Source organism: Notechis scutatus, chromosome 3 (genome assembly GCF_049901735.1).
Source record: "Notechis scutatus isolate UNSWTSFEM ecotype Mainland chromosome 3, rNotScu1.2, whole genome shotgun sequence".
In the NCBI taxonomy this organism is placed as follows: Eukaryota; Metazoa; Chordata; class Lepidosauria; order Squamata; family Elapidae; genus Notechis; species Notechis scutatus.
This window is the reverse complement of record NC_142011.1, coordinates 28,952,637-28,974,599: the sequence shown is the minus strand read 5'-3', so window position 1 is coordinate 28,974,599 and position 21,963 is coordinate 28,952,637. Positions and strand designations below refer to the sequence as shown.

At 36.2% G+C, this 21,963-nt stretch overlaps 2 protein-coding genes and 1 long non-coding RNA gene across 4 annotated transcripts in view; 2 read left to right on the top strand and 1 right to left on the bottom strand.

The window, feature by feature from the left end:
• PPP1R16B (protein phosphatase 1 regulatory subunit 16B) overlaps nucleotides 1-8,225 on the top strand; it is a 104,807-nt gene extending 96,582 nt beyond the window's left edge. Inside the window, exons 8-12 of the mRNA XM_026665068.2 lie at nucleotides 1,209-1,334; nucleotides 2,013-2,088; nucleotides 2,969-3,098; nucleotides 4,826-4,994; nucleotides 5,593-8,225. Of these exons, the coding sequence (XP_026520853.1) occupies nucleotides 1,209-1,334; nucleotides 2,013-2,088; nucleotides 2,969-3,098; nucleotides 4,826-4,994; nucleotides 5,593-6,114 (1,023 nt within the window). The 3' untranslated portion in view covers nucleotides 6,115-8,225. The remainder of the gene's footprint in view (nucleotides 1-1,208; nucleotides 1,335-2,012; nucleotides 2,089-2,968; nucleotides 3,099-4,825; nucleotides 4,995-5,592) is intronic.
• Nucleotides 1-21,256, bottom strand: part of LOC148131128 (uncharacterized) — a 41,320-nt gene extending 20,064 nt beyond the window's left edge. The window contains exons 1-3 of one of the 2 annotated variants that reach the window (XR_015748464.1): nucleotides 21,102-21,256; nucleotides 8,809-8,874; nucleotides 533-612 (exon numbers count right to left, since the gene is read on the bottom strand). This is a non-coding gene — a long non-coding RNA (uncharacterized LOC148131128). The remainder of the gene's footprint in view (nucleotides 1-532; nucleotides 613-8,808; nucleotides 8,875-21,101) is intronic. The other variant, XR_015748463.1, reaches the window with a different exon arrangement.
• A 92-nt stretch (nucleotides 21,257-21,348) lies between these two features.
• SACK1D (scaffolding CK1 anchoring protein D) overlaps nucleotides 21,349-21,963 on the top strand; it is a 37,682-nt gene continuing 37,067 nt past the window's right edge. Inside the window, exon 1 of the mRNA XM_026665067.2 lies at nucleotides 21,349-21,905. Coding sequence (XP_026520852.1) covers nucleotides 21,435-21,905 — 471 coding nt within the window. The 5' untranslated portion in view covers nucleotides 21,349-21,434. The remainder of the gene's footprint in view (nucleotides 21,906-21,963) is intronic.

Here is a 21,963-nt window from a genome sequence, read left to right as displayed (position 1 = left end):
ATTATCCCATGCCATGGAAAAAAGGATTTCCCTCATATTCTCCACTGAATCTAAATAAGGGGTGGGATTCTAGAATAAAATAAAATAAAAAATCTTGTTTCATTCATAAACTGTAGAATTCCCTGCTAATAGTGAATGGTGCCCACCATTCTAGGCAGCTTGAAAGAGAAATTCCTAGAGATTAGACTGCTGGGCTTGACAAGTGTAGATTATCTTCAGAATCAAAGGTGGCATCTTTAAATAAATACTGCTCTGGAATAATATGGAAGGTAGCTATTGCCTTTAAACTTCTGCTTGCTTTTTGAATGGCTGCTTGAATAATGTTGAACTAGAGAGAGGACTTTTTTTGCCTATTTCTCCAGGGGTTTTATGGTCATAGTTTTTGCTCTGCTGAAATCATGGTACAGTTGTGTAATTAGGAGAGTGAGGCCATCTCACTAGGGATTTAGGGAGGAAAAATCAGTCCAGTCTTTTCCTTCAGAGCCAGTTGACACACTTAAATTGCTTTTCTCTTCTCCAAAATTGTTATTACCTGTAGCATGATGTGGCAAGAAGAAAGAACTAGAATGGCATCTGTTTTGAACCTTCTCATAATATCAGCTTCAGGGGAGCCTTTTAGGTGAAAGAAGAAGCAAAGTTAACAGTTTTTTTTTCCACTGTACAAATGGAAGCAAAAAACCATTAAAAATGTCCACTTTTAATTGAGCCCTAAGACATTTTATTTGACTTATTTATTTAAAAGATTTATAAGGCTCCCTATCTGAATGGCTCACAATAGCAAGACATGGTGCTTGATGCCAGATTCCAACTTTGGGCTGCCAATGTAGATTTTTAATTCAGGTATTACCTGTTTCCATTTGCTCAAGAAATCTTACCATTGATTAGTTAATATTGAATGATTATATATTAAATAATGTACATTTATTTGGTTAGGTAAGAACAGAAGTCATATTAAACACTAGCTTCCCCTAGTCTGAATCTAGGCTGACTACTATAGCAAGCCACTGTTAATTAAGTCACATAATGGCGATCCTATAGAATAAATACCAGGATAGCTGTAAGTCAAATCAAAACAAGACAAAAACCAGTGATAAAAAGAATATGCAAAGAAAAGCAAATGAAAAAAATGAGGGTATACATAGATACATGTGCATGTATTACAGAAAATTGCAGACATTTAAAACATTCTTATTCCTTCCTGGCTATAGCTACACATATCTGCCGCCAATGGTTATCTACATGCAGCAGAGCTGCTTCTAGACCAGGGAACAAGACTGGACCTCAAGGACTGTGATGGCTGGGAACCCCTCCATGCTGCTGCTTTCTGGGGACATGTATGTGCTTCATTAACAGACCAGTTCAAATATAACTAGAGCAATTCAAGAAAAAAATGGATTATCAAGAGATATTTATGATACAGCTATATGGAACCTGTCCAGAACTGTGTATCACTGATCATCAGCTTGGGGCTGTTCTTGTGAGAAGGGGCAAGCAAGAGAGTAGGATAGTAATTTCCTGCACTACCTACTTGTGAATTGTCCTTAAAATATCAGAATAACCATGTTCCTAGTTTAGCTCAGCCTTGCCCAGTCTAGTATATTCCAGAAGTATTAGATTATGTCTTCCAGAATTCCAAGTCACCCATTGACCAAGCTGAGTAGAGTTTATGAAAATTTAAATCCCAGGATTTCTGAAAGGCACGGCTTGGGAAAAATTGAACTGAAATATTTATTAGATTTGATTTATTAGTATATAACTTGTTTACATTGAGGGCTTCATTGCTGTCTCATGATATACTGCATGTTAGATGTTGCACATGTGCAGAATTAGTATAGTAGATGTGTTCAAAGGTGGGGGGGGAAGTCCTATTCAAAAACTTCAAGCACTCTCTACTTCATTTTAATTTTAAGGTAGTTATTGAAAACAAATTTTGCCTTAGAGGGTCTACCTTCATATAGGTAGCCTAGCTTGTGGGAAGGTATTACATTTTAACACCATTTTCTTTGTTCCAGATGCAAATGGCAGAGCTCTTAGTGTCCCATGGAGCAAACCTGAATGCCCGAACAGCTATGGATGAGATGCCCATAGGTGAATTTCTGCCATTTCTATTCTTAGTCAAAGTTTTCACAGCATAACAACATTCGAATATCTTTTTTCTCTTTTAGGAATTGCTCAGATAGTCAGATTTCTTTTTACAAGAAATCTGGAATGTTGCTATTTCAAGGTTTTTTTTAAAATATATAAAGACCATACATTTTTAATGAATTTGGGAATACAAGTTGTCAGTTTGTAAAATGTTCATGAATAGCATGCAAAGCATGCAGGTGGTGATGATGAGATACTGCGGGATTCCTTCAGAATCTTTTTTGAAATTTGCTAAACATGAAATGTTGGTTTCATTTCTCAGATGCTATTATGGAAAGTATGGAAAAATACTCCTCTAAATCTTCAAATCCTGATATTAGTAATTAAAATGCAAGCTGTATGTTGTACTAATATCCCATATGTACTGTACATACATACATACGTACATACATACGCATTTAAATTGGATTTCAAGTAGATTTTTAAATAGAAAAAAAGACATTTTTCCTTCCTTAGTCAGAAGAAGGCATGTCAGAAGTGACTAGATATTTACTGCATCTGCAGTACGTAAAAAAAGTAGTTTCACAGGGCTGCAAATATCTGGGTGACCATTAGGTAAAAGCAAAGAGGTACAGAACCTCTTTAACTTTTGGGTGCAATTATCCAGATTTATATAGCTCAGATATTAATCCATCTTCAAATAACAGTAGGCAAATCTGTAATCAACTCTATGGTTCTTTAAGTTATGCAAGACTTATATTTTTCACTATCCTGTACCATGGACTATCATGTAGAATTTCTACTGAATGCAATAGTTCATGCTTATGTCTGTTTTATCATCACTGAATAATTCAGTTAAATGAATTTATTTGCGTTCCTTTAGACCTGTGTGAAGAAGACGAGTTTAAGGTTCTGCTCTTAGAGCTGAAGCATAAACATGATGTCATCATGAAGTCTCAGATGAGGCATAAGTCCTCCTTGAACAGGAGAACATCAAGTACTGGAAGCAGAGGGTGAGTGAATAGGGAAAAATGTGTTAAAAATCTATTCTCAGTCAGTCAGTCAATCAGTCTGGACTGTCTTAAGTTTTTTTTCCAAACTACAGGTTGGAACTTGTTGAAGTTGATTTTCCCCATGACCATCTAATTCCGAGGTGCAGAAATGCTGACCAAAATATTTGTATTAAGATACAGTCCTCCAAAACCAGTCCTCCAAAACCACTACTATTTTTCCATATGTTTTATCTGAAGCAAATAGGGTCATATTTTAGATAGATTTTAAAATTAGTATTTCACTCTATTGATAAATCTTTTCTCTGTTAATTGGTGGCTTGACCTCACATTAGAAAATTGTGCACTCATTTGGTAAAGTTGAAGGGAAAAAAACCACACAGCAGTTCAACGTGTGCTGTCATCTTTGATGGCATTCAAAATACGTTTTAATAAATAATATTGACAAAAGATTACCAAGTTTAAATAGGTTATTATATTTGGCTTATTCATAAGTCAGGGATCAACAAATCTTTCAAATGATGGACATATTTGGAAATATGCTGTAGATACCTCACAAAATAGCCATTATCATTAACATACCCAATCATACTGTTTTTCAAGATGAGCAATCCAGATTAGTTATAGGTTCTATGTTACCTATCCTTGATTTAAGCCAATTGCTTTATACTTTGAGTAATCTGGAGTTTCATGCAGTGTACCATGGATAGCAATAGGGTACTTTCCTTTCTATTAGCTAGTGAAACATGTGATGATATTTTAAACTGCGAGTACTGCTCAAGCCAGTATGGACAACAGAAAGGAATATACTGCAAGTTGCAACTACATCTGGAGTATCAGATTAAAAACTTGGAAAGTCATAAAAATAGTTCATGAAATGAAACACCAAGAGATTCCCCACCATAATTAGAATATAGATATGAACTTAGTCTAATTAATATCCTGGTGTATGATATGTAAGAGTGCCAGTTTAGTGTAGTGGTTAAAGCATCAGGCTAGGAACCAGGAGACCCTGACTTCTAGGCTCACCTTAGATACAAAGCCAGTGGATGACTTTGGGCGAGTCATTCTCTCTCAGTCCTAAGAAACGGGCAATGGCAAACGGCTGCCATTCAAAAAACTGCCATGAAAACTACAGACATTTATCTGGACAGTCACCAGGAATCAAGATTGACTTGAAGGCATCAAGAAGTAGCTTTGTATTCTTGAATTTAAATATGCAGTATTTAAATGATCAAGAAATATTATTCCATACAAATTGTGATTAACATTAATTTAGAATCCAAAAATTTCTTTGTGTTTGGATATGTATGTCATGTACTTAGTATTTGTCCAGCAACTTGTGATAAAAGCAACAGTAAGATTTATAATTAACAGAGGAACAATTTACAGGTTGACATATTTACATGATTAAATAGCTGTCTGAAAAATTCTAAACCATGAACTTGTAACAGAAATGAATTTAATTTAAAGTGAGGGAGTGATTCAGTATGTGTTACGGATGAATGAGGATTCATCCATGAATTTCAATTTTGTGATGGTTGACAATCTACTTTTGAATAAATAAAAATAATGACTCATTAGTACCACCTGGTGTTAGAAAACCAGTCCAATTCTGCTCAGGTAGACCGTCTTTCCTTCTTCAGAAACGTGCAGCTATAGAAAAATTTCTATTCTATTTCTACAAATCACCATTTTAGTAAATCTCTTCTCTTTACATCTTGTCCTAGAAAAGTGGTGCGGAGGGCAAGCCTTTCAGATCGAACAAACCTTTATAGAAAGGAATATGAGAAGGAGGCTATCATCTGGCAACAGATAGAATCTTCTGAGGATCAAAGAACTTCTGATTACAATATTGACATTCGGGAGGTTTCCTCTAACCAAGAGAACACAGATCCAGTAAGGAAAATCTAATAATTAATGCATTCTCTTGTTCCTATTAAAGCATTTCCAATCAAGAAACTATGTGAATCTTAATGGAAGTACCAGTTGCTTAAATAAAACTCACGATAACCAAAGCAAATATACCTATTATGTAATCTTCTTTATTTCCCTTCCCATCTTATGTTGATATTATTGCTGGCCCCTTACATTTTTTAAAGGAAAACATATTCTTTATAAATTCCTTTCAGTGGAAAAAAGCCATGTATTGGTTTAACATACAGCAAGACTGCACATTTTCTTAATAGTATTTAGCCTCCGAGTTGTGTGTTGGGGGCATAATAGATGGGGCAAGGAAAAAGAAAACTATTTTTCACTTAATCTGATTACCATCCAGTCAAATAATGTATTATTTTTCTTCTCTTTAAGAAATTTAATTTGGTAAGAACTTTGGGGGAGGGATCTCTGGGAGCCACACCAAAGGTTTTGGGATATCACGTGATCCTGAGCCTTCGGTTGGATAGCTATGTAGTAGAGCACAAGGGCTTGATTTTATAATGCAAGAAAATCAGTAAACATGGGCAAATTATGGGCTTTATTTATTTTTGTGTTTCAGAACTTGACCACTGATGCAGCTATAATTCTTCCAGAGCTGGTAACAAAAGGAACACAATGTGATTCAGAAAATCTCCTTCAGAATGGACTCAATCTATCCTCCATTCCTTACCAATATTCTATTCCAAATGGAGATGTTTGGATAATGCATTCAGTCCTGGACAATGATGGAAGCCAAGTATTACCCTACAATACCCCTGGGATTTCTGACTCTCATCACATCTGGGATGAGTACAAAGAAAGGAGTCACCAAACTCTTTCTGAACTGAAACGGCAGCGAGCAGCAGCCAAACTTCTCAATCACCCTTTCATCAGTACGCACTTTGCTAGCAGTATAGGAGACTCAGTGGAAAATGGGGGAGAAGCTAAAGAACATTTGATTAGTTCCAGGACACCTTCTTATACATCCAACGGAACTTCAGTTTATTACACCGTGTCAAGTGGTGACCCACCTCTCTTAAAATTCAAGGCTCCCATGGAAGAAATGGAAGAGAAGGTGCATGGTTGTTGTAGGATTTCCTGATCTGTTTATTCCTACCCAGTTGGTAGGCATGTTGCATATACTACTGAATCTTCATTTTTACCATTGCAGGATCACAGAATCTGGTTTAATCATCTGGGATTAGGCTCTTCGATGTTTATCCATACCTGGGTTCCATATTTTGTTTTTGCAGTTTCATTAAAAATTTAGCATGTGTAAGTGGAAAGAGAAGTGAAAGTGAAACTCTACACATAACTTTTATTTACTAGATGAGAGAGTGTTAATTTGATTACAACTCTAATCTGATTTGAAATATCTATTCATGGGTTTCTGGGACCATAATCTGCACATGAGAAATAAATTCTGTTGACATTGATACAGCATTACTGACAAACACTCTTTTACAAGTTTAGGTAAATAAGAGAAGACCCAGTTTCTTTGTGTAAAGATTTTGCACATGAAGATATTTGCACTTTATGATAACAACCAACCCAAAAACATAACCTCTAATGTGACTGCATTGTTGGAATGTTAACTATCTTGCTGCCAATTTTGTTTTGCCATCATTTATTGGCATTCATTTTATAAAATAATGAAGTAAGTTTTCAACTCCCTTAAGGAAGAGATTATTTTCAGCTCCTCAGAGCAGTACAGTTAAAAAGTTCATGCTTCTACCTAGCCTCCTCCATTGATAGTCCTTTTTAGTTTGCACTTGAAAATATTTTGATATGCATTGCAGTAGTGTAGCATATTTTACTTCATCATGTTCCGTCAGAGAATTACAATTTTTGATTTACCACCAAATTCTATTTTGAATATTTTGGGGAGAAGTTTTCTTTCTTCCCAGTGTTATGCCTTGCAATTTGTACTATTATTTGATTAGCTTGTTCTGCTGTGCATAAACTAAACCCCTTGAAGTGGCTTTTAAACATTACTATACTAGGGTTTGAGGATGGGGATGGGCATCATTTTAGGCTTCACTACAAATTTCAGCTACATCTGTGCAGTTACCACTTTCTGCATATTGTTTGACCAAGAAACTGGTGGCCAGAATTTATATGCTGGAATGTAGTTGTATTCATAGGAGATCTATATTCCAGAGTCCGGTTCTCCTCATCGTAACACATTTATCTACTCTTTTTTTAATCTGATGCTATTCAACTGTGTTAGGAATATAATATTCAGAATTCACTGCCAGCACTTGGAGGGGAAGGTGCAGGTTTCCCATGTTACATTGTAAGGGTGTTGTGCGTTGCTCCACTCCACAGAAGCTCCTGCCATAACTTTTGTTGTAATATGACACATAAGGTTTTCACATTGAATAAAAGCCACTTAGCAATATCTAGCAATATTTTTTAAATTTGCAGGTGACCAGCACCATAGCCATGTGGTGAAAGCCTGATTGCCAATCAGAGATAAACATGTGTTCTTATCACCCATAAGATGCTTAACTGCACTGAAAGGAATACTGGTCACTGTTGATCTTATTTTTTAACCCAATCCCTTCTTGACTCGTACCTGATTTATGAAATAGTAGTGGTTTAATCTTAATTCCCCATAAAGTTTCTTTGTTAGAGTGAAAGGAAAATGTAACTTCTAAAACTCTTTATACTACATCTGATGTAATCTTCCATCAATTGAAGATTAGATTTGGAATTATCTTGCTAAAAACTAAAGTCTCTATTCCTTTGGCAACCATTTTGCAAGCAAGCAAGCTAATTTTTCCTTAACAGGGAAAACAGTGTACAACACATAGGAAACTAGCTATCTAAGAAGCAAACTAGGTAACTTAGTCTTTCCCTACTATATATCCAAGGGTGTAATTTTTAGAATAATTACAGGGCTTTTAAAATTATATATATATCTATTTGCACATGATGAAGGGGAATGTTTCATCTGAAGAAGTGACTGCAGTTTTATGAAAAGCATTCTATAGATCTGAACTTTGTACTTAACACAAAATAATGAGAAATAGTCTTCAATGCAAGATAGCAAATTAAGAGCAGCTGTGTGTTGGTAAATTATATGTGATTAAAATGAATGTTTCAGCAATGAAAATCTCACATCTTATTTAATTCATGATGTTGGAAAAGTATCTCTTACATGTCATGCTAGAGCTGATAATAAAGTAGCTGAAAATTTCGCTTATTCAATATTCAGTCAGTTTTGTACTTGCAAATATAACTTCAAAACAATTGTCTTTGTTTATTTTTACTTATTTTTGTTTCAGTTTTTCAAAAGATCCTTCAAATTGGAGAAAGAGGATAACCCTGAAACAGAATTATTTTGTTACTTTTTCTCTTTTAACTAAATTGTTAGGCGCATGCTTTCTCTGAAGTTTTCTACTTATAGAGCTGTAAATCTAAGCAGGTAATTGTGGTTCTGTTTTCAATAATGTCAAAATTGTGAAGTGTTGTTGATCATAATATACATTAGGAATTAAGGACAGTTCTGCACAATCTTCCTTCTTGTCCAACAGTTGAAAGAATTGTTCTATAGTTAGTAACAATGAGACAGGTGTTTAACAAAACTTCTCAGCATCTATATCAAATTGTGATTTATAGGAACCATGACAGTAAATCTAGGATCAGTAACTATGTAGAAGAAAAAACAATGTTAATGTAAGTGTCTTGAGTCCTGATCTAGTTTCTTTCTGCTTGTAACTTTCTTGAATTTTATCACTTCTATATTTTTTTCTCCAAAGCTCTGTTAAAGAGAAAAAAAATAGCATCTCACCTTTAGCTATTTTTGTGCATTCCATCTGGGGAGCACCCATAGATTCTTCTGATACTTCAAGTTATGCTATAATAAAAAGACATGCAATCCCCCTTAAATTGGGCTGCAGACAAATTCAATTACCTAAACATGATTACATGAACACAAGAAAATTACATCTGGTTGTAAAATCCCTAGTATCTATCCCTATATCCCTACATCAGAAAGCATGATGTTTAGAATTCAATATTCTGAGGAAGATTTAACCTAAATATTAAAGACTAAAGAATTTTGAGCAGGCATCTAGAGTAATTTTTCTCATCAAAAAATCTAGACATGACAGAAAACTCAGGCCTTTCAATAACAGGCCATAGGTCTGCAAATTCCTCAGTGCATTATTCACTAATATAAATTGGAGGACTGCAATCTCAGTTAATTATAAGCAATTTTTGCTTTGAATTGATTACTTATGTGTATGTTTTAAATCAGTTAATATATTGATTACAATGTCAAGGTGTTTACTCTGCACTAACAGGCTATATAGACTATTATAAACACAATTGTGAAGAGGAAGCTGTGGACTCAATTGAAGGTTTTGGGGTTGGCATCAAGTATAACTGCCTGGGGCATTTCAATTTTACTTAGAGGATGACAATAGTAAAGATGGTAATTTTTACAGGTCAGGATGGTAGAAGTGTGATTATACAGTATTTAATCTGCTTTCTAATACAGTCCTCTCCAATGCATGTAGTTCTGGATTTATTTATTTTTTTTAAAAAAAATCAGCTTTGTTGTAAATGTATATATGCAGAATTTTAAGATATTTACTATACTACCACCATTTGGGAAAACAATAGAAAATATCTCTATGTAGTTTCTTTAAATGTATGTCTTTGTTAACTTCTTGAATTTATATCAGCTCTTTAATATTCAGTATATTCTGAATACAAGTCTGTCATGCCCCCAGCTGGAGAGTAAAAGTATTATACCATATATATTTCAGATGTCTGATGCAGGACTCAAGTTACCACAATGCAAGAATTTACGAAGCCATAATCTAGTGGTAGTCCTCCAACTATTGTTGAATTTCAACTCCTGTAATCCCCAGATTTTATAACTAACAAAGATTCCATGGGACCTGTGGAGACACGTTCCTCACAGTTGGTATAGACTTTAGAGAATCCTTTTTTACAGCATGACTGGCTCAGATTTGTTTTTCTTATTTTTACCCATCTGAAAAATGTCTTTTTACTTGCCTAATCTGTAAATGCAATTAAAATAACACTCATACCATATCCATCTGGTATATACTAAGTCCCAAATGCAGTTTACATTTTCCCCCCCTGTGTGAGGCATGGAATAAAACAACCATGAGACACTTGGGGAAAACTAAATCACATACGTTGCTATAAATCCCAAGTTATCATTTCAAAAATTAGCAATAGAAAGCATCCACAATTTACCTAAAGTTTTCTCTTGCACACTTTTCTTTTGTAACTTTAATAGCTCTTCTATATCTTTTTGGACAGAATTCTATTATCTATAGCTCCAACTTGTTTTGTAATTTTGAAACAACAAACAAAACAAAAATCCCTATGAGCTATTCTTGTAGCATAGAAACTGACCATCTGTATTCCTCTCTAAGATCTGTCAGTTCTGAATTTCAAATTTCTAGTAGAATCCTAACCTTTACTATAAAAAGAAAGAAATATCCAGTAGTGTCATTGGAAAACTACTGCTTTTTAATTAATGGGTTTGTTAAAAATGGGCTATCTTTTTAAGATAGATTGTTGTAATGGTTACTCTGCCATGACATAAATGTTACATGATAATTTAGCAGCAACATTTTTCAACATTGTCTGGAAAGAAGGAAGGAAACTGGTGACAATAAGACCAATAAACAGTGAGAATATATTAAAATTTTTAAAAGGATTATTTTCTATTTTTATGAAAGTCTTAATATTATGATGTATGAAAAGATAGTTGTTCCATAACTAGCTGAAACAATATATGAAGTCTTAAACTGCCTCAGAAAACTGACGGCATAGGATATATCAGTATTAGTTTCTGCCTTTGATTAAGTGAATAGTTTTTAATATAAACTATTAAATTTCCTTTATTAACAGGAAAGGAGATGAGTGTTGATTCTTTGTGCATATTCAAAAGTGGGGGGAAAGGACCATGCTTGCAGAACTTTGATATCTTTGTCCTATGTACTGTATAAGCAGTGTTTTTTAAGCAATAACCTATTTTGTTGCCTTGCAATAGGACCTAATGTAGAAGGAAGCAATCTGTAACACCCCAGATGTTGTTAAACTGTAACTCCAGCTTTTTCTGGGAATCTGGCCAACAATAAATATATTTAAATGTTCCTGATCTATCAGCTTTGCTAAAGCTGAGCAGATCTAGGCTCAAGTCAGTACCAGCTGAGAAACCAATGTAATCTATTGTAAATTCCATGGGGGGAAAGTGGGATATCAATAAACTTAAAAATTACAGTCAGGATTCAGGAAATAATTGAGCCTTTGTTCATAGACTATGAATTTTTGTGGCATTCCTGATTAAATTTAAACTAGAGATTGAGAATAAAATAATCTTTAGTAAATATGCACCCACAGACTGCACTGAAACACCTATTTTCTCTTTGTTCTATATAATTTATAGCCTGGAATTCACAAATCATGATAAGTGACTGTGGATTTGTCTACAAAAACAAAAGCTTTGTTGAACCAGTTCTATCCTACCTAGCAGTCTGTGGCCAAACAATAGCTATTTATCTATCTATCCCATAAGGAAGATCTTTTCTTCTGCTTATTGATGTTGATGGAGTATGTAATCATGTATTTTCCTTAGAGGCAGCTGGATCCAGCTGTAGGCCTATTCATGTATAAAGACACGAAATCATGCCAGTGATGCTAATTCCCATAAAGGAAAAAAAAAACACATTTTAGATTGTTTTAGTCTGTATATAAGACTCTATGGACAGGATAAATACATACACTCTTGTATTGGGTGGGAAAAAGCAAAGGAACATAAATTCTTCTTATGCAATGGTAAACCCCAGGGTAACCTAGTGAATTACATGGGAGATGCATCTGTTTAACCACTGTAAGACATAAAAGGCTGGAAAAGCTTTAGATTTAGGAAACATCTTAAATTTTTACACAATTCATATGGAACCAATTCTTAGGGCCAGGTTGACACACCCTGTGAAAAAACGTTGCAAACACTAATTGCCAAATAACTTCAACTACTATATTCAGCAGGCCAACTTTCCCATCTGAATCACAAAAGTCTTAGTGCACTGTTTGCTGGATATTATCAGAATATCAAATTTAATTGAACATGTCTATGTACATTACATGTTACCAAGGTACTGTCAGATTTTCTTAGATGGTCCATTACAGGTAAGAAAAACATGTGAACAGTAACAAGCATCATATGAACAGATGTAGCTGTTTCCATGAGGTCTCATCTCATCAACAACTGCTAGTGGATTTAATATTTTTTTAAGGAAAAATATGTTGAAGCTAGGTCCATTTCCTTCACTGACAAACATATCTGTGTAATTATTTTTGAAGAAGGTATACTTCTAGTAACAATCAGCAACATAGTATCTACAGAGTGATACAATTTTTAATAATTACATGGAGTCCTTGGTGCTCTCTGAGCTGGCATGTTTGCTTGAGGATGTTTCATTACTAGACTAAGCAACAGCTTCAGTGATGGAAGGAAATGGGGTTTGTTCTATTTATATACAGTATAGTAGCCTATCCTGTCAGTGTTTTCTTAGAAGTGTTTTCTTCTTGGTAATTCCTTGATTAGGCTACTATTTGTTGGTTGTTATCTGAGTTGATAGTTTCTTTATTAGCCTATTGTTTATTGCTTGTTTGTTTGATGTTAATCCTGATTTTAATCCGTTTATCTGGATGTTAATTGCTAGTCAAAGAAGTATTTTGGTCTTGTTTCCTTTTCAGTTTTTTATTGTATGCATCTCTAGTTGATGACTGATTTGTCTGAGTGCCAAGCAACCAGGAAATCTGAGTATTTTTGGATTTAGCTTGAGCTAGGATGCTCAGTTTCCCAGTAGAAACTATCCATGTTGCAAGTTTTCATTGTTTCTTCTGAGTGCTAGTTGGTGTTTATGCATGTATTCAGCTAGTCTCTTGCTTGTCTGTCCTACATAGTGGCTGTTATAATCCTTACACAATATGGTGTAGATGACTATTTTTCCTGGACTACTGGATCTTTTGATTAACAAGATGTTTTGGAGGGCTTTGGCTAGTTTATATACTATGGTGTGGTTGAAAGTTTGTTGCTTGTTTCTGAGGTGATTTTGATGCATGATAGTGGTATTCTTTTGATGGCTTGTATTTGTTGTACTATTGTGGCTTAAGTGGTCAGGTACTTTTTGATAAAGTTGCATAAGTACCAATTTTGTTGGCAGATGCTGCATAGGTAGTTTTCTTTTTCTGGTGTCTGGGTTGCTAGTTGTTTATGTGTCTGAATAATGTTCTTAAAAGAGCTCCTCTTGTGGGAAGTTGGGTTATTATTTTGGTATTGGAGAATTTGTTTTCTAAGAGCTGTTTTTCAAGTCTTGTTTCTCTAATTTGCCATTTCTTCTGTTGATGAGGATATATAGAGGGCAGTGTGCTGTTTTTTTTTCCTTCAAGAAGTTCATTCATTTGAAAATTTGTCATGTTTTCTCTGTTGTCCCATTTATTTATTAAATTTACATGCTGACCATGTCACTATTCAAAGGTAAATATATTATGACAAAGGTGTCATCTACATAATGGTCTATACTTTTGGTTGTATGTGTCAGAATTCTATATTGGTAGTTTCTAGATACTGTATTCTAATCTTTGCTATGAGCCTGAAACTGATGATCCCATGAATGTTGGTATGTTTGTCCATCAAATTAAAAGTAGGTTGTGAGGCAAAAGTTGATGAGGTCCATTGTTCTGAATCTGTATATTTCAATCTTACTGTATTTGGTTAAGCCAAGTGTGTTGTGTAGTGTTGTTGCTATGGATTCTTTCACTAGTTCTGCTGTTGAAAATAAGATTCATTTCCATAAGTTGTATAGATAAAAGATAAATCCCAAACCCATATGCATATTTAATATGGAGTGTCACATCCTAAAATCAAAACCTAAGGAAGGTTTTGAACTTATAACTGAGTTCATATATGCTAGAGTATATCCATAATTGGATAAATTACAATTGATTGTGCTTATATGATACATTTACTCATAAACCATAGTTTATAAACCACAACAGTTTATTGTATATGCATATTTATTTAACTAGTGGAAATAAAAGATATACTATCTGTTAACTAGAAGCAGTCAGTCAAAATACAAGTGTAAGTTTTGTTGTGCTTCCTCTTTCTAGGTTACATATATTACTGAAAATGATGTGGAATCATATCCAACAGTTCCATAAATCAGTCTGCCTTTTTTTTTTTTTTTGCTTCGCTTTGCTATGGATCAGATCCACCCTATTTTTGGAAGCACCATCCTGGTATGCATACAACTCAATGATTCAGATGCATAATTCTGCTTCTTTATGATTTTTTTTTATGAACCTGAACATAGAAGTAATATTTCTACAGTGGTATAATGCAATCTTTTAAGGACAGTGATTGGGTTGAGTTTCAATCTAGGTGAGCTTAACAGCTGCTTCAATGATACAAAAACGTAAGGTTAAAGAGAAAGTAAGGTTAAATTCCCTGCACACTCCATGGATAGTATGTGTCTTCCTCACTCAATACCAGGTAACCTCTACCAGAGGTATGGGAGTTTGGGTTTTTTTTTATACAATATCTTAGCTTCACTCTTCTGTAGAGTTCCTATATTATTCCTGGGATCTGTTGGAGCCATTCCCTCAAGTTAACAGCCACAGCCTCAAGTGTTTCTATCACCACCGGGTGCACTTTGGCTTTACTTTCCACATTATCTCTAGTTCCTCCTTCAGAGGTACTTCTTCAGGTTTTCATACACCTGATGTTGCTGTCACTTGGGACAGCTACATCACTTGCAGTCTTTTGATCCTTGTCTACTATCATGATGTCTGATTGATTGGCTATCTGGTGTATCTAGATCTGGAAGCCACATAGAATTGTAGCCGTTGTTCTTCACAATCTTCTGTAGAATTTCCTGTCTGGACTTGGGAGGGCGTGGCACATACATTGTGCAGATGTTCCTATGCAAAAATGCCAGCTACCTGGCTGTGCTGTTCAGGGTATGCTGTTTTTCTCTGAATCTTATGCCTTGTCATTATGAATTGGACTGTCTTTAAAGCCTCTTTACAGAGTCTGCATCTTGGGTCCTGTCTTGTATGGTAGACCCATGCTTCTATGGATTTGGTGCTTAGTGCATATTCTTTATGTTGCTATGATCAATGCCTAAATGCTTGTCTTTTACTTCACCCCATTCGAGGCACTATTAGAATTTTCTAATGTCAGCCACCTTGGCTATCTGTCAGTGGTATATTCCATGCACTCTTGCCTTCCTCTCATGTCTGCTGCTGCTTCAGGCTTTCTCTCAGCAGCTCATCTTTGAATACATTGAGAAATATTGATGTACTCCTGGATTCCCTGGGTTTCCTCCAGTCCAGGAAGTGGCTTTTGACATTCACCAGACCCTGCTCACCCCATTTCCAGCTGGTGCAGTTTCTGGGTATTGGACTTGGGGTGAAGGCTCCATTGTGATAAGCTTCCAGGCCTTTATATTGGCAACCTTCATATCCTTCTTTGGCTAGCTCACTATTCCAGCAGAGTATCTAATTTCTGGCAAGAAATACAGGTTGATGGCATAGATCTGGTTCTTCTCATTGAGCTGGGTCTTCAAAATGTATCTTATCTTTGGATGGTACTTGGATGGTGCTATCCTCCTTATTTCATTGTGATTTCTATGTATCCATGGAATATTAAGGCAAATATACTATTTGCCCACACTTCTCCACACCAAGATATCCAATGTCCTTGCTTTAGATCTGTGTCAGGTGGATCAGTGAGTCAATGTGTTGTTCATTCCTAGCATACAGCCTGATATCATCCATGTAGAGATGGCTGGTGGCAGTTCAATTCTTGAATTTGTATCTGTATCTAGTCTGAATAACTCTAGCTATAGTATCTATCTATCTATCTATCTATCTATCTATCTATCTATCTATCTATCTATCTATCTATCTATCTCTATCTATCTATCTATCTATCTATCTATCTATCTATCTATCATCTAAACACAGACACGCAAATTCTTTGCATGCCTCTTCATGGGATATTTTGGATAAATCACCTTTTAAAATTACATTGGAGAAAGAAGCCAGGAAGACTATTGAAACAAATTAAAAGCCAGAGAAAGTGTACACAGCATGGCATCTAGAATTCTTTCCAATATTCTTAATATTTTTAGATTTTTTTACAAAAAATATTTATTACTTCAGAACATAACTCAAGGTGGCGAAATGTACGTAATACTCCCTCATCCTACTTTCTCCATAATAATCCTATGAGGTGAGATGAGCAGAGAGGGAGAGAGAGAGATGACCCAAAGTCACCCAGTTAGCTTTTATGCTTAAAGCAGGACTAAAACTCAGAATTTCTTGGTTCTAGGTCAGCACTGTAATTACTACACCAGTGGCTCTCAGTTTAATTCTTACTTTTTTCTGACTAAAATACTAAGAAGGGAGAGCTTGGAAGGGAGGCGTCACCACTTTCTGAGTGGCTGCCCAACTGCCTCTTCCATAGGAATGAATGAGGAAAGTTCTTTATGGAATATTTTCCACCACAATCCCCAGCCTGATCTGGCCAATTTTTAACCATAATCTTTCTTTTGCCATTTTTTAAAACAAAATATCGTTGCACTAGTCTACTGGGTTAAAAAGTTGTGGTACACCAATGCTCTTTCCAGTTTGTCTTGGTGTTTTTGAATCTAATGCAGTTGGATTATAATGCTGGTGATGGTGTATTACTTATTCTTCTTAGACTAACAGACACATATATTTTGTTCTTTCTGAAGTCTCTCCAGCTGCTCATATTTTTAGAACTGAAATCATTCATAAGAAGAATTCTTTTAATATGTCTTTATTTGAAAGTAAATGAATGAATGGAAGGCCAGGGATGCTGCAGGGTAAAAAAAAGATGATTATAGAATGAAAGGCGGGATGGTCACATGCATATAATTAGTACATGCAAATATAATGTATCTGACACATACAAATTTTTTTAAAAAATCTCCCTCAAATAGAGACATTGTAGAAAAATGTAATTTTTGTTCTTTATATCACTAACTCAGGTTAATGTGGAAAAAATTGCACAGGTCCTGTTCACACAGATGTGCCTATGCAGATGTAAACAAGCATGCATAGGTAAATTAGATACACCCCCAAATGCATGTAGTATGAAGATAAATTCTGTGGCCTCCTAGCATATTTCAATATGCAGTATATCTGTTTATCCAAAACTGTTCATCCCAAAAGAGATAGCAAAAAAATAATGTGGTATATTTAGATTTGCTGCTGCAAGTAGGTGTTTATCTTGACCTATATGTGGAGAACTAAATAAACTTAACAGAAGGCTAAGTTCTAAAAATGCAGATTAAAATTGACTGAGCTGTGTCCTTTGGCACAGTGCCATTTGATTCAATTTAAAGAATAGAAAATACCTCTTTGCAATAACTAAGCTCAAGCTGATTTCTTGAGGGGAATTGTTTTTCTTATGACATTTCCTACTTTAAACATATTTCACTTCAAGTTTTAACGGGAAGCAACATGCAAAAAATTTTCATCACTCAATAAAATAATATGTATGTAACGGATGAGGGTTGTACACAGCTTCAGACTCTAAGGCAATCCCATACAGCAACTTTATCTTTCCCAGCATCACACAGCTGCCTTGTACAGCTGCAGAAGAACAGGGGAGATGTCCACTTTGAGAAATTCAGACTGGGATTGCCTGTTGTTCTTATACCTGGAAGCATCTTTTGCCTTCAAATCCAAGGTGCTATAGAGTCTCACAGTAGATCACTTCTCCAGCCAGAACAACAGGAAATAGCAATATACATATGAACAACAGCCAATTTTGATAATACTTAGATCTGCTCCTACTTCATTTTATAGTGAAATACCTTGAATGCAAGAGTGTTCTTGGGCTCTTCCTATAATCTGGACATCAGCTACTTTCTTACATGAATGTTTCAGAGAAAAGATACCATCATATAATCTCTGAGCATTTCTACAGCTTTACATTATTTTTTACATTATTTTTATCAAATTTATTTGCTGCCCATCTAGTGATTCAAGGTGACTCTGAGCCACACTTTCTAAGAATTTTTTGGGGGTGTAGACAGGAACAATTCTAAGATCTGCATCGTTTCTTGACGAGACTCCACTTTCAGGCTGTAATAAGAAGCAAAACTACAATATACTGCTGGATTTATTTTCTCTCGCTGTAATATAGAAAAGGAGTACTGTAACCAAACTGTTCTTTTGAGAAGTCTGCAGTGGTTAATGATTCTATCAAAGCACCAACTGCCAAGGACTATTATGTTGCACATTCCTCCATAGAAAATGATGCTTTTTATTTCTAGAGCAAGTCCCATTTGCCTGGAACTGGAGTTAACAGAGAATTACTACTTCATATGTCCAGCACTAAAGGTTTCATAAATTGAGTTAAAAGAGAATATAGTTCTCATTGGAAACAATACTCAAGACATTACTTTTTAAAGTCAAACTTCATGGCTAGATAATAGAAACATATTTAAAAGCTATATATAGTGCTAAAGATGCTTGTCTCAGAAAAATCCTTATTGCTAACCATAATGGGATGTTAGATACAGGAACAGTAGCTTGAGCACATCTGGCATTGGTCAATCCTTATTTTCTGTCCCAGGTTGCATAGACTTTCCTGTGTTATGTGGTTCCCTACACAGCCAAGCATTCATGTACCTCTGTGCTTCTGATCTCTTACCTAATAATGGTGGTCTTCCCTTTGGCTAGGTCGGGGGTCGGCAACCTGTGGCTCCTGAGTCACATGCGGTTCTTTGGGTCCTCTGCTTCGGCTCCCTATCACTCTGTCGCGGCAGAAGGATGAAAGAGCCATCACCCTGTCACCCTTAGTGCGGGAGTGAAGTGCCCCTGCCCTTGCGCGGTAACAGCATTCCGCCTTCGTCGTGGTACATTTTTCTTCGCCCAAGATCTCTAAGGCCATGTGATCCTGTTCATCAATAAACCTTCTTTCCAAGCAACTTCTATGAATCCAGTGTCTTTCTCCCTACTTGGAACTGAATCCAGATGGATATTTCTTCCAACACTATCTTGATAGTTTGGAGAAAATAATGAAATTTAACCAAGTCAAGTGCAAATTTTTTAAAGAAACAAACATGAAACATACAAATATAGAACAAGGTGCAGCCAGCTTGGCAATGAGGCTTATGAAAAAGATCTTAGCATAGTAGCTGATTATAAACAATGTGGCTCAGCTGTGTGATGAGACTGTAAAAAAAGCAAATGGAATTTTGGAATGCATCTGTAGTTCTATTGTAAATCAGTGGAAGAAGTAATTCCACTTTATTCTTCATTTGTGAGATCTTACCTTGAGTTTATTTCAGTTCTGGGTCTATGCTATTTAGAAAACCTGGAACAGGTTCAGAGAAAAGCAAAGAATGAGGATCTAGAAGATAAGCATTAAGAAGAATAAAAGAACTCAGCATGTTCAGGCTTGAAACCTAAATACTGAGAGGAATATGATAACACTTCAAACTGAAATATTATCACACAACACTCATTAAATGATAGAATAAACTAAGGAAGAGTTTGGCAATGGAACCAATTATTTAAAAAAGTGGGATGTTTCCTTTTGTCAGGTATGTTCAAGTAGAGGCTTGACAGCCACAGATGTTTCAAATTAAATTTCTGAACTGAGCAGTGTATTGGGTTTGCTGGCTAGAGAATTCTGGGAATTGAAGTCCAGACACATTAAAGTTGCTAAAGATAAAAACACTGGTTTAAACATTGTTTCCATTCTTATGCTTCTGTGAAAGAGAACTATTCAAATTGATAGACTTTGACCTGATAGAACAAGGATTATCTACTGAAGCACTATGTGTCACATTCTCTGTATTGAAGGGAGATTGTCCCCTTTTACTCTACTTCCCACCAACTCATTTTAAGCCACTCAGGAGATAGTATACAATTCCTTAATTAAAGAGACAGTAGGTTTTTATAATTGATCCTCCAGGCACTTATTTGGTCCCTTTAGAATCATCAAATTGGCTACAATGGCCACAACTCCTGACAGCAAATTCCATAATTTAGGAGAAAAAAATGAATATCCTGCATGACCTCTATCATTTCATCCTTTATCCTCACTCCAAGCTAAAAAGCTCCTGTTACTGCAATCTTTCTTTGTATTGGAATTGCTCCTATACAGTGGTAATTTTGACTGCCCTTTTGCATATTTCAAGCTTTATAATATCGTTTTAAGATGTAATGCACTCTAATATTTTCATATAACTATGTATCTCATTTCTGATCCATTATTGCTACCAAAGCAGAAGTTTGATACTTATATGCATGTTATACATGTTTATAATTAATTGCATTTGCCATTTTGAAATACATTCACCCACTATGGAACATTCTCAATCTTTTTTGAGTTTACTGTCTGACCAGTTTTGTGTCATACACAAACATGACTACCCCTTCATTCCAGATAATTTTAAATAAATAAAATTTTAAATAAAATTTAAATAAAAAGCACTAGTGATCCTTGGGGGAAGTGGTACTTTCACACAGTCCATTTATTGCTCTTTCCTGGTTTTTAATTATTTCCAATGAGTTAGGTCTGGTATCTTTGATTTTCTTGAAGTCTAAGTAAATTTAATGGTTCACTAATGTGCTTGTTGCACAAACTTCTGTAGGAAGCTGTTATGAATTCACTAATTTTTCCAACCATTCCCCCAAAATGTTCAGCTGCTCTATGGTTTCCTTTACTGCCCCTCAATCCCCTTTAAAAATTTTTTAACTGGGTTAAATCCCAGTCCTTAGTACGGATGCTGATATTAAAAACAAGTTAGCATTTTAATGAAAAGAACAGTCATTTTGTTTTTCTGGCGAAGATCTCGGGATCCCCGAGGATCCTCTCATTTTTGTTTTGTGGCTTAATCATGTCATCTTTGGCCTATTCTAGCAGGTGCCGCGTCTACAAACGTGCACAACCATTCTGATTTAATTCTGGACACCCAAAGGAGGCAAGGCAACTTTGACAGGCTGCACTTCAGGCGGCTTGCAGCGTGTATCATTACCTACCTGGTCGAAGAGCACAGCAAATGCCCCACCGCGCCCAAGCCCCGGGCCTGAGCGACAAGTATCTGCTGAAGCCGAGAGCTTGGAAGGACGGTTGTTTTTTAAATCTCCGAGAAACTCCTTTCTTTCTCTCGGGATTGGAACGGCCGCTCCGAAATGCAGCCAATCACCTAGCCTCCCCCGCCCCCTGAGAGGCGAGGTGACAGCCGTTCCAGCCTATAAGAGAAGCGCGGACGCCAGTTTAGATTCAAATGTTCTATAAAGTGCCAACTCCTCCCACGCGCCCGAGTATTCCCTAAGGTTCGCGTTCTCCGGAAGGTGAGGCTAACAAGGCCGATGGCGAATCAGTCCCAGTGCCTGGACGATGCCCCTTTCCGGAGTTTACGCGGCTGGGAGCCCGTTCCCCCTTCGACCTATAACGAGGCGCAGCGCCTGGCGCTGGAGGAGCTTATCGCCAAAGGCCGGCCGGCTTTCCAGGCTTTCTTACGCCGGGAAAAAATGGGCTCTTTCCTTTCCGATCCCGAGATCCAGGCTGTTTTGCGCTCCGCCGTGCAGCCACTCGGGACAAACGAAAGTGTCTCGGCTACAGGCCAAGCCCTGAACACCTCCTTGGATTGCTCCTCGCTCACATACTTCCCGGTGCAGTCCGATGTTGAACCACCTGTCCTAGAACTGGGCTGGCCTGCCTTTGTTACCGGCTCTTTCCGTGGACTGACCCGCGTGGAGACTTATTTCCAACCCTGTTTTGGAGAGATCATCTATGCTTGCAAAGAGGCGGTGCGCAAGCAGATCCGGTCAGCCAGAGAAGTGAGTGAAGGGATCGAGTGTTCCTTTGGCTTGGCAGGAGCTGCGCTTCGTGGTGATT